General features: G+C 33.5%; 2 protein-coding genes and 1 long non-coding RNA gene across 4 annotated transcripts; 2 read left to right on the top strand and 1 right to left on the bottom strand.

Annotated features, from left to right (window-relative positions):
- Positions 1-188: 188 nt before the first annotated feature.
- LOC128682866 (uncharacterized) lies at positions 189-863 on the bottom strand. Its single transcript, XR_008406220.2, has 2 exons — positions 696-863; positions 189-340 (listed from the first exon to the last, which is right to left on the bottom strand). It is a non-coding gene; the product is annotated as an uncharacterized LOC128682866 (long non-coding RNA).
- Positions 864-867: 4 nt separating this feature from the next.
- Positions 868-3,364, top strand: LOC128682862 (GRIP and coiled-coil domain-containing protein-like). The gene is made up of 2 exons (XM_053767817.1): positions 868-1,004; positions 1,109-3,364. Exons 1-2 carry the CDS (start codon positions 980-982, stop codon positions 3,337-3,339), a joined length of 2,256 nt encoding a protein of 751 aa, XP_053623792.1. The 5' UTR covers positions 868-979; the 3' UTR covers positions 3,340-3,364.
- A 2,234-nt stretch (positions 3,365-5,598) lies between these two features.
- On the top strand, positions 5,599-12,543 carry LOC128682964 (polypeptide N-acetylgalactosaminyltransferase 35A). 2 transcript variants are annotated; one of them, XM_053768054.2, is made up of 11 exons: positions 5,599-5,840; positions 6,047-6,316; positions 6,702-6,837; positions 7,563-7,992; positions 8,164-8,401; positions 8,596-8,741; positions 9,112-9,264; positions 9,518-9,735; positions 10,311-10,440; positions 11,250-11,384; positions 12,262-12,543. In XM_053768054.2, exons 1-11 carry the CDS (start codon positions 5,744-5,746, stop codon positions 12,391-12,393), a joined length of 2,085 nt encoding a protein of 694 aa, XP_053624029.1. In that variant the 5' UTR covers positions 5,599-5,743; the 3' UTR covers positions 12,394-12,543. The 2 variants fall into 2 exon arrangements, with proteins under 2 accessions (XP_053624029.1, XP_053624030.1); XM_053768055.2 differs by having other exon boundaries at positions 5,605-5,840; positions 6,146-6,316.
- The last annotated feature ends 357 nt before the right edge of the window (positions 12,544-12,900 follow it).

Genomic DNA, 12,900 nt, shown 5'->3' with positions numbered 1-12,900 from the left:
TAAGGTACAATGAAATAAGTGGTATGGCGCGGTTATGTCGAAATAATCGCATTAAATTGGTAACGCTTCCGCCAAGCTATTATTATCCGTGGCGCGTGGCGTAATATAAAGTCTAGGTACTCAGGTGGGGGAGTTTCCGGAACTAGACTGGAAGTGAAATAGACTGGGGAGCAAAAAAACGCTAAATGTACGCCTAAGATCTATTTGATTTTTATTTATAAAGGAAATAATTACAATAATTAATTCTTTATCAAAAGCTATTAGTTTAAATTTTAAAGATGTCCGTTCACATCGTACGAAGTAAATCTTCCAGAGTTGCGTCCTTCGTCATTATCTCCCCCTTAACCAAGGCAAGAATATGCATGCAAATAAATGAATATTAGTATTAATATATTTAAAAGAATACATAAAAATTTATAAAAAATTAGCAGCCCGTCCCGGCTTCGTTCGGGTAAAAACATATATAATAAATTATAAACCTACATACTTACCTCAGTAATCACACTATCTATTGTAAAAATGGCATGAAAATCCATACAGACGCGTAAAAGTAAAAAGAAGAAAACGATTACTTTGGAAGGATAGCAACGATGATGGTTGAAACGCTCAACAAGACGGCGTACTTGTACCAGTTTTAAATTGTAACTAATTGACGTAGGGACGGTAAATACATTGCTGATAAACCCTAAACCTACCATATGTGAAAAGTAACAATGGCAACTGCGAGCGGGCCTTCTTGCCTTTGTGGGTGTGATGCAGTATGATTTCATTGGGTGGTTTAAACGGACAGTTGATTTCTTTCTCATTTCGTGATTATTATACAATTGCTTATTCTTTAACTTTATAATTTGTTTTATGTTCAATTTTATAAGTCATAACAAAATATTGTCCCGAAAACATATTATAATTTTTTTATATTGGCAATTCTACATATGTGTAATTTTCTAGGAGTATATGATTCAATTTTAGATAAGAAATAATGTATTGTTTTTACATGAATATATGTAAGTGAACGTAATCAGAATTCGACTTGTAAAATACTAAAATTCACTTTATCGTTTCCCTGTGGACTACGACCGATCTTACCTCGATCTATTCTCTGTTCCAGGCTTAGGACTCGTACTTAGTATTAAACCTGCTCTGACTGTTCCAACTCGAAACAAATATGATGTAGATGAATTTTTCAATGATATGATATTAACACATAAGACAAAGTTCCAAAAATTAATGGATAAAATTGTAGACAACGCTGTGGAAAAAATCAACGTAATAAATCAAAAGGGAAAAACAAATCAACCCGAAGACCTACAACAATCAGTGACAATAAATAGTAACAAAGTTATATCAACAAGTTCTTCTATGGCAACCCTCAGCTTTAACGTTAGAAATATGAGACAAAATGAAAATTCAAGGTATTTAAATTGGCGGAAAGAAACAATAAACAGTACTCCAGAGGATGGGAAAAAGTCAAATAATGCTCAATATGATGGTTCGGACAATATTGTTGAAGTACAATATAGTACCAAAGTAAAAAATACCATGAATTATACAGGCAATTCTAATGAAGCACATTACAAGGGCAAAAGCTATGTTAAAAGAAATGAACTCATTTCCGAAAAATTAGCAAGACATATCAAAACAAATAAAGAAAAATCTGTGTTTAGAGAAGAAAAATATACAGATAAAAATAATGATAAAGTAGAAAGTAAAATAAATATTGTAGACAAAAATGACAATATTACAAAGCGATATACAATGAAATCAAACATGGATACAGCATCAAAAGAACGTGATGAAATAAATTATCCTCATGAAATAAGTCATAAAAAATATTATGCTAATAATAATGACCATGTTTCTAAGGAATTAACTAGAATTATCAAAATAAATAAATCTAAAGATGCAGAGATTGCAATTAAACCAGACTTTAGAGAAGCGGTAGATGATAATATAACAGAAGGTAAAAACAATGGTAAAAAAAATAAAAATCAATACAAATCAAAAAAATATATTGAAACATCACATGAAATTAAATATTCAAAAAAATTTAATACTACTGATGAAATTGATTATCAGGAGGATGCAAGTCATGAAAAATATAATACTATGAAAAGTGTCATTGTTCCTAAGGAGTTAAAAAAAAGTAGTCAATCAAAAACATTAAAGGATGCGAAAACTGTGATAAAACAACATTCGAGAGAAGGTACATATAAAATATCAACTATTGATGAATTTGAAAGGGAAAAGAACAATATCGAGAAACACACAACGGATGAATATATAACTAGTCGTTTAAAAACTACAACGTTGGAACAGGATATTGATGCAACACAAGTACGTAGCAAAAAGAAATATTCAAAAAAACCGTACAAGAAAATTGTTGGAAAAAAATATCATGTAAATCGCAATGCTAAAGATAAATCAGTAGAAGCGAAAGATGCAGACAAATCACTAGAAACTAAAAATAAGAAATCAATGGAGTCAATTGAATCATATGATAAGAAATTATTAACAGGGAATTCTAGTTCTAAAGAGTTTATTGAAAAAGATAAAATAAATAAATTGGATGTAAAAGATATGACAGATCCTAATTCTGGGATACACACGTCTGATAAAAGATTAAAACGTCTCACTACAAGAAAAATAGATCTAACAGTTGAAAAAAGCACAAACGGTAAATTAAACTATTCAAAAAAAATAAAAACCAAAGGCGCCGTACAATCTCCCGAATCACAAGAGAAACAAACAATCGAAGATTTAAATTTGAACAAAAAAAATATTGAAAACGATAAGACAAAGAACGTCGATCTTGAAAATACGAGTGTAACTAGAAAAGTTATTCACTCTGATGTAACTAAATGTGCAAGTATTGAAAAAAAAGAGTATCGGTTAATGAAAAAAAATTTTGATAGAATTGACAAGATTTACAAAATACTAAAAACCTTCACAAAGGTCCCTGAAATAAATACGACGAGAAATAACAAAAGAAAGAAGAGTCATAGACATAAGCATTACGCTAATAATAAATTTGGTTCTCATAAAAGTAAAAAAATAAATGACGAGATCGAAGAAAATAATAATAATTATCTAGCAAAACGAATAAAAAACGTTGTTAAATTGAAAAAGCCTTTGTCGTGTGAAGAGTCTTATGTGACAAGAATAATTAGAGACGGTAGAATCGAGCTGATTAAGGATGAAAGTTCAATTGAAATCGAAGAGAACAGTGAAATATCAGAAAATATTGCTGGACATTCAAATGAAACATCTGCAGCGAAATCTTCAAAAAAGTACTACAAACTTTCACGTGATGTAGAACAACATTTCTATGTGTACTTGTAAAATACAGCTATTAAATCTGATAAAAGTATTTTTCAATTCACATACCACCTACGCGGAAGCGTATGGAAATGTAAGAGAGGATTTTTAGAAATTCTACCCCGAATGGTGTGAAAGGGTGAAATGATTTTTTCCAATATCTCGGCACCCGAATATGCTACATTGTTGTATATTTTCACAAACGAATGCTTACTATTAATAACTACTCTGAAATAAACGTTTTAATCGACATAGCAAAAGGCGGCAAAGATAATCCACTAAATCCTTCCTTCTTAACTCGTACCACGATTGCGTAGAAGGTCTTTTTGGTCGTAAATCTGCAACAATATTGAAAATTGGCGTTTTTTGCCTCCATTATCAATGTTTGTGAACCTTAGTTGTACCAGTAGCGCCATCTGTGTTGAGCTTTGCGTAATTTGCCTTATACGCGCTATTCAAGTGAGCGTTAGTTGTGCATATACCATTCAAATATACGCCGGGCTTATATTTCCAAAATGTTTTATCACTAGGCCTCTGTTTTATATCCAATACAGAGGGGGCTTACGCCTTCTTAATTCTTCAGTGGACTATAGTCACTCGTATTACAAAAAATATTGATTGATTTGGCTGTATACCCTTTGCCTCCTCAATGAAACGAGGGAATAAACAAAAAAGTCATTCAAATGTCACTGCAATGTCACAGCATTGCCTAACTGGAAATAACAACAAAAAAAAACGTGCATTGCCAAACTGAAAATCGTCGCATAAAATGGCTGCCACTGCTAGGGATGTGACTACAAAGTTCCTTTTGTGTATCTTGTGTAGGTAATTTAGAAGGATAGGTAGGTAAAATTTACCCACCTAGTTTTTAATAATTATTATATATATAGATATAATTCGAACGAATAATTTAAATATTTGTGATTGCGTTTTCGAAAACGGCGCTAAGGATTTCGTTGAAATTTGAAATATAGGTGATTACGACAAAATGGTCCCATAATTAGTTTTTGCTAAGTACTAATTACCAAAATACACTGTTTATTACTGCTCATGACTGTACACCTGAAGTCTGTGAACTGATTATTTGAATTGGATCGATCAGTGCCCTTAAGGTTCAATATAATAACGCATTTAAGGTACTGTTGAGGCTGCCACGATATGACATTGCAGTACATCTGTATGTTTGCGGATGCAGATGGCTTTTATGCTTTCAAACGGGCATTGGTGTTTTTATCTGTTCAGGGTAATCTTACAACAGATCCTATTTTAAATAGAGCACAATAAATAGGTTTGTCCTGAAAATGTTAAGGTGTTTCCTAATATAAAAAAAAAAAACTACATCACGCGGACGATCCGCGAACAAAAAATAGTATTTACTATTATATAAAATTAAAGGCCTGTCCTGTTTGTTCCATTTATTACTTTATCTACTCTGTATAAAATGAAGCTTACCCTGGGCACTGAAGACTAGTGGCTCAAGACGCAAGCGGGACATTACGCTCGGATTATTGCGATGAGAGTATTTAGGATGAAAATAAAATAACAGTTTATTTTATATATTTTTATTCATTGTAATAACAGATAGGTAAAATTTTATACTTCATTTTTATTGAGCACATCACTATTTCAGAATGTAAACAAATGACGACATGAAATTTATAAAAATATCGCTTGTACCACAAAAATATGACCAAATATTAACAATTATAAATATTTTTTCGTTTTTGTTTAGTTTTATTTTTGATTTGGGATGATTTCAATCACTTTTTCAAAGAAAACAACTAACTAACCTATGAAGCGCCATTCGAGGTCGATTTTTGTTTTGGCTTGCACCACACATCGCTATAGAATGCTTAGGCATATTGCGCTAGGTTTTTCTCACACTACCACGTAATTTCAAGTAGATTTTCGCGTAATTATATGGTAAATTTTAATTTTGTCTAAAATAACACAACCTGTTGCCAGCTAATCTACGACGAAACCCGTCCCATAAAATGGCGGACATGGCACGCACCTAAACTTTTGACAGGTGTTACCATAGCTATAAGCAAAATATTTTTGTCCTTGTCTCAAATGCAAAAACACGGTAGAAAAAAAGAGAAAAACATATGTAGAGTGAAATTCGTATATGTTGACAAGGGCCTCTTAGATTCTATTCTCTAACTTTCGTATACATACATACACATTTATGTACCTACATACCTGTTGCTAATTAATAATTATGTACAATTTGTTTTTTTGGCAGTGAGTTTAGTGTGCAAGTTTTAAATTTCTCAAAACTCCGAATCACGGTCTTGGCGGTAGCATAACTGTTTGCGTACGCTCGATTCTTTTGGAATTGTAGCTACAAATATGGGCAAAAATATGGGCTTATTGCAAATGCAAATGTAGTGAAGTGATCATAGCAATAGTAACAGATTAGTATAAAATGGGTAAAATAAACAACTCTTTTCTATGGGGTATTTTGTTTGCATCAGCAACATGGAGTATTTCTTTGTACCTGTATTGGTTATTGAATTTGAGTGGTAAGTCTCTGTTTATCCTAGTACCTAGACGAAAATCGGAAAAAGTAGTATTATATAGGCTAGAACCTACTCCAGCTGTATATGATGTAGAAGTTATTTTTTATTAATTTCTCTCAAAACAGATATGTAAGTAGACTAAGTATAATAATTACTTATTATTCTCTAATTTGGTGTTTAATCCCTCAATATTTTTTGGGTGTTTTAAGGTGATAATATAGTAAACAAAGCAGACAATAAGATGTACTATCAACTACCAAACTCTGAAGAGAAGAATCGTATAAAAAACAATGATAAATCCATTGCAGCATTAGAGGGCAAAAGTCTACTTTCTGATATGCCACAAAGTAATGACAAGTATTCCGGCAACGTTTGGAAATTCCAAAGGAGTTCAGACTACCAGCGCAAAATGATGTTGAAACAAAAATTTTCCAAACAACTTAATTTAAATGAAGCTATTAATCCTGATAAAAGACTAGGTAATTTTTTTTAGTTCTACTATAAGGTGGATTAAGATATTAATACATAATATACATATAAAATATAATAAATATATAAAATGTACATAAAATATGTTACCCCAGTATTCCAGATTACACATTTATTTTACAATGAGGGTATTTGATTTTTGTCCTTGTAAAAATTATAAAAATAGTAATAGCAGCGTAACCCCCACTACCTGCTGGTAGTTTTTGCTGGTAGCAGTGTCACAACCACCTCGGTCAAAATGCTTTATATTAGCAACATAAGACTGAAATGTGTGTTGAAATACAATATTCATAAACATATCTAAATAATGAATTACATTAGATTAGATTAAATTTCCTGTGCATAGAACTATTTAAATTTATCCTTTGTTTGCAGATGGACAAGTGGGACTTATAAGGAACCCAGAAGATGTTAGGTTGCGTGAAAAAGGTTATAATTTACATGCCTTCAACACCCTTATATCCCAAAGGATTGGCAATCATAGAAGTTTGCCAGATACCAGAAATAAATTGTATGTTATGTTTTGATTATTTACTAAGTTTTTGATTTTTTTTTCTAAATTTTTGACAATGCATTTTGTGTGACTATGTCAGACTCATCTCTAATATAAACTTATCTAGCTTTCATAATGTTTGTCCACAAGATATAAATGGATTTAGCCACCTTTGATAATGGACTGTTCAACACTATGTTCAGCAATCTATTACACATGGGCACAAAAAACCTATTGCGTAGGGCAGAATATCGACCACATTCCAGCAAGACTATTTTTGATTTGAACAATATGAAAAATAAACTTTTGCTTTAAATGTTTAAACAAATCATAGCTTCAGTATATTTTACTACTTAACATCTAATCACAGATTAATTATGTTAAGTAGTAAAATATACTGTCTATATGTTTATATACTTATAAGGTTTTATTAATAGTGTATTACAGGTCTAATCTTAGATCATAATTAGAACCACTTTCTTTTTCATATACTTTTTCCTTCATTTATTATAAATACACATTATTGTTTTAAGTACAAGATTAATCAGTTCAAAATTGGCTTCAAACTTACAATTTTGGGGAACAAATTCTGAACAATGTACATTCTAAGTGTATTAACATATCTAAATTATTTATTTATATCAAGTGTGTTAACATTAGTTTCAGATTTTACTCAAGTCATCAAAAGACACATGCAACTTTAACAACTATGTACATCAACATTATGCATTTATTTTTTGCAGATGTGGAAGCCAAAAATATCCATCAAAACTGCCAAAAGCTTCTGTAATTATTTGCTTTTACAATGAACACTTTGAAACTCTCATGAGATCTGTCTATTCAATATTAGATAGGACAGATCAGCAATTTGTTAAAGAAATCATATTGGTTGATGACTACAGTGACCTCAGTGGTCTCCATGAACAAGTTTTCAAAGCAGTAAATGAGTTGAACTACAGAATGCGCAAGGAAGAGGAAATGCTTGAGACTAACAACTTAGATGACAATGTTGTGGAGTACATAAATGATGACAATAATATTATAGATAAAAAGACTACAGACAAGTATGATAAGTTTTCTAAAGGAGGCTTTAGTATAAGACTATTGAGGACCTCTAAAAGAGAGGGACTTATTCGAGCTAGGTTATATGGTGCTGCCAGCAGTGTGGGTGATGTAAGTATTTTGGTTTTTGTGAATAACTAATATTTTATTACAATCTATTCATAAAGTTTGTCAGAAAACCCGTTTTCTCTTAAAAGACAGGCTATGTTATTGAAATTAACTACCATAGCATAGTGTCTGTAAAATACACAAAGACAAAAAATAAAATTATTGTTATATCAGGTTTTAGTGTTCCTGGATTCCCACATAGAGGTGAATGTGGACTGGCTGAGTCCGTTATTGGCTCGCCTGGCTGAAGGCCTGGACGGCAAGGAGCGCTACTCCCAGAGAGCCGTGATGCCAATCATCGACATCATCAATGCCGACACCTTCGACTACACTTCCAGCCCGCTTGTCAGGGGTGGCTTCAATTGGGGACTCCATTTCAAATGGGATAACCTGCCTAAAGGGACTCTTAAGAGTAAGTGTCATTATTTAATTAATTATTAATTATCAGAGTCTAGCATTTGACCTCATTAAGGATAATTAACTATATCTATTCCAAATTTAAACAAAACCTATATCCACTGACATACCAACAAACATTTAGACCATTGTATTTCTAATGTTTTCCCAGTTTAGTTGTTTTGGTAGAAGTATATTATAATGTTGCAGATGACGAGGATTTCGTAAAGCCTATCAAATCGCCGACGATGGCCGGAGGTCTCTTCGCGATCTATCGCGAATACTTCAACTATATCGGCAAATATGATGCGGGAATGAACGTGTGGGGCGGCGAGAATCTCGAGATTTCATTTAGGGTAGGATACTATAACATCCTTGTTTGTTATATTTCATTGTAAACATCTTTATATCAAATGGTAACAACAAATGCTCTTATTTTTTGGTTTTGTGTTTTCAGAATATAAATAAAAGTGTTTTCGTGTATCGTGGGCCGGTATTGTTAGTTTTTGTTTACAATTTTGTAAGAATGTAATATTTCTTCTACTAACTCTATTCAGATTGTTTAAACAACATTGAGGCCTAAAATCTTATTTTAATTATTCAAACTTTGAACACATAGGTTGAGGCATATATTATGTAACGTGAACTGGTGTGAACGTATTTTTATTTAATAAAGTAAATGTAATAAAATCTTGTAATCGTTTAAAAATACCATGTTGATTCTAGATATGGATGTGTGGAGGGACCTTGGAGCTGATCCCTTGCAGCCGCGTTGGCCACGTGTTCCGCAAAAGACGACCTTATGGCCTGGGCGAGAAGGAGGACTACATGCTCAAGAACTCCATGAGAATGGCACATGTTTGGATGGACGAATATGTCGTAAGAAACAGTAATTATTTACATAATCTGCTAGAGTGTTCTTTCCTCCTTCCTACCATTCAATCTTTCCGCCCACTGCTGAGAGCAGGTATCTATAACGCCTATTGGAACTTCGCCGTTAATAATTAATTCAACTAATATTATAATGGTAAAAGTTGTTTATTACTTCTCCACTCTCAAAAGGTTTTGCCAAATTATATTAAAAACAATGTTGAAAATAAGAAATCTTAATATAGAATAACTTTTATTTCAGAAAAAGGTGATAGATCAAAATCCGTCGGCAGCCCACCTGGATATTGGCGACGTGTCTAGTCGGACGGCACTGCGCAAGAGTCTTCAATGTCAATCGTTCAAGTGGTACTTGGACAACATTTACCCCGAGTTGGAGATGGGAGAGGATTCGGTGGCCAAGAAGAGGCTGGCTGCTTTGAATGACCACGACAAGAATAAGTTCCAGCCTTGGCATTCGAGGTAGACATATCTACACTCACTATCTCCATATATCACTTACATGTAAACAATTGTTATACTTATTGTTGAATTTTGTTAAAAAATAATAATATATTAGTTCGAACTTATGCATCAAAGATTGTCATATTCGGTAGAATATTTATTAAGCATGAAAGTGACTTTCTGAAAGCTATTTTTTTTAATGTACTCTACATTTTAAAAAGTTTGAAGAAGACTTTAAACTCATAACAGACTTTAAACTCACAAATGGCATGGAAATTTGACAATGGGTCGGGAATTGTCTTCTTACCTGTATAACGTGTAACGCTAGTTTTGGAAAATTTATCTCCCACCGTAACTAACAGTGGTGTGAGGCATAAAGGTAAAAATACTAGCGTAATGGTATAAATACTAGTTTTTTGTCGATTGCCTTTTCCACTTCAAATACCAACAGCTCTGATAATAACTATCAACTAATATAGCTGTCTTCACGATAAGTGGTAGTATATGAAACAGATGTGAACAAACTTATATCTCACGAGTAGGATTAGACCCTGGCAACCTCAGCCATTTACAGAACTTTAATTGCTTTACAGGAAAAGAAATTACACAGATTCTTATCAAATAAGGTTGAAGAACACCACATTATGCATTCAAAGTGCGAAAGATATAAAAAGCAAGGGCAGTGGGCTTGTGCTCGCCAACTGTATCCGGACATTGAACCAGGTAAAGCAGCGTCTATTCTTATATTGGAATATTCATGTCCCACATGCTTTATAAACTAAATTGATATTGAGTAAGATTGATATAGAGTAAGATGAAAAAATTAAGTCCAGTCGGAATCGAACCCTTCTGGGTTTAAACCCGTATCTAAATTAAAATTCACAATTTGTCTATTTTCTTTACCAGTTATCATTACCACGTTTCATTTTATGGTGTACATTCGAACAACAACTACGCGTGTGTGATTATCTTGTATTTTTGACTTGTGTGATAAAAAAAACATATAATAATAATGTTGTGATTATGGAAAATCTTGAGAACGGTCTTGAGAGGGAAACAAAGCTGAAAATAGTACTAATTTGTATGTGTACTGCATATTTAAATCGAACGCGAAATTGGTGATTTGGTTTGAATAGTAGACGAAAAAATATTTTCCTCGCAATAGTCATAACAATACCATAGTTTACCAAATGTAGGTTTTGGTACAAGCGAGTCGGCAACGTTGATGAGCTACCAACAGACTCAACTCACAGTCCAGCCAGTTGGTCCGTGGATAAAAATAAATGAATGGGTGTATCAAAACTAAAAAAAAAAACTATTCTGTATCACTTCCACTATGTGGAAATAACCTCTTTATATGCGGGGAGTTCATGATTGCGCGGTGCCTAGAAAGCGGTATGCTCTAAGCGAAATAATACTTTTTGGAAAAACGAGGCATATAGGCAGAGTTATGAAGGAATTATTGCTTCTAGAAAATTCCACTTTTTACATATAAGTGTAAAATGCAAAATTAGGAAATGGCACAATTTCAGATGTGGTTTGAGACATCGCGGCACGAGCTGGTGTTAGGCCGCACGCTGTGTCTGGACGCTGCTAACAACATGACGCCATCTCTCGGGAAGTGTCACGAACTCGGCGGCTCCCAGGAGTGGATGCACGATGGATATGTAAGTATATTTTTCACATACGAGTGTACCTTCCTTACAAGGGATGCGAATAATCGTCAAACAAAAAAATCATCTAGCTAACCACATTATCGCGGAACTAAGACATGACATATTTTTTAAAATTTTCTTTGTTCATTAATTGTCATCTATATCCTATTGGACAACTAGGACGGGCTTGAATAAGAGTTAAATACATCATCAAAAGACGTCGAAGATTCGGGTCATTATTACAAACTATACTGAAATCTCACAAGAGTGTTGCGCAATGTAAAACATTGCATAATATCCTGGCATAGTTCGATCGATCACATAATTTGTTTTTAATTGCCTACTACTTTGCACCGACGCTTATATTCGCCTTGGTTTTGCTACTCTTTTATAGCATTGTTCCACTTAATAACGATGTAATCGCTAAATAACTTGGGGTTATTAATAACCTGATCTTGATGATGTTTTTTTTCACTTGTGTTGTGGACATTTCGATTGCTTTGTCCATGATCTTCCCCATACCCATCTCGTTTTTATAATTGACAATGATGTTATAGATGTTCTATTCAGTTATTTTTTTCCATAATCACTCACATGCAAGACAACTAATAAAATAAGTGTTAATAATTTGGTGACCTAATCATAGTCTTTATAATCGTCATGCCGGATTGTTTGATTGAGCTCCAACATTCAATGAGACAGCCTGGTGACAGTCAGGTATCACATGTCGGTATCACTGTCAACAACAACAACAACTGTTTTTGTAAAATAATGCGTAACGTATATAGACGTATAATAGAAAAAAAAACGGGTTTACAGGAAAAACAAAGAAAAATATATTAGGTTTTTTTGTGTGTTGTGTCTAAAAAAAATTCAATCAATTTTTCAGGCTGGCAGTCCTGTGTACAACACGGCTGCGGGCATGTGTCTCGGCGTCGAGCGTAGTTTCCGCGGGGAGCCCCTCGTCATGGTCATCTGCGACAACCAACCCAACCACCAATGGGATTTCATCAGGTCCTAGGTATCAACGACCTAATGACTCCGCTCCTTTGCACTGCGCTCCGTCACGTGGTTCCCCGAAGAATAACAAATTGTGTGAAGTTTTGACGTGCGTCATTGTCAAAACGTGCTGACCTATAACGTGCTGCGTCGTCGCAACGGATCACGACCGAGCAACGTGACATGGCTCTTAGGTATCCAGTATGACTAGCGCGAATATTTGCCATAATATAGTCGTATCAACAAATATATATGTAAAACTAACTGTTCTTCGTAGCTCCGCCCACGATAGTATATAGTTGATATCGGATCGTAACTATATCCTAATTTTATTTTTGTTGATCTATGCGATAGACAGAATTTCGCATTTATAATATAAATATGGCATGTGAATGGAAATGTTAGTTAGACAAGTTTGTCAATGATACGATTACGTTTTCGCAAATAATTGTGCTAGCCTAGGGCACAAATTAATTTGAAGCTTGCTACTTTACATACTGTAGTTATAGTAGAACCGCCTAAATGAGTC

Source organism: Plodia interpunctella, chromosome Z (assembly GCF_027563975.2).
Source record: "Plodia interpunctella isolate USDA-ARS_2022_Savannah chromosome Z, ilPloInte3.2, whole genome shotgun sequence".
Lineage (NCBI taxonomy): Eukaryota > Metazoa > Arthropoda > Insecta > Lepidoptera > Pyralidae > Plodia > Plodia interpunctella.
This window is presented reverse-complemented; position numbering and strand designations above follow the sequence as displayed.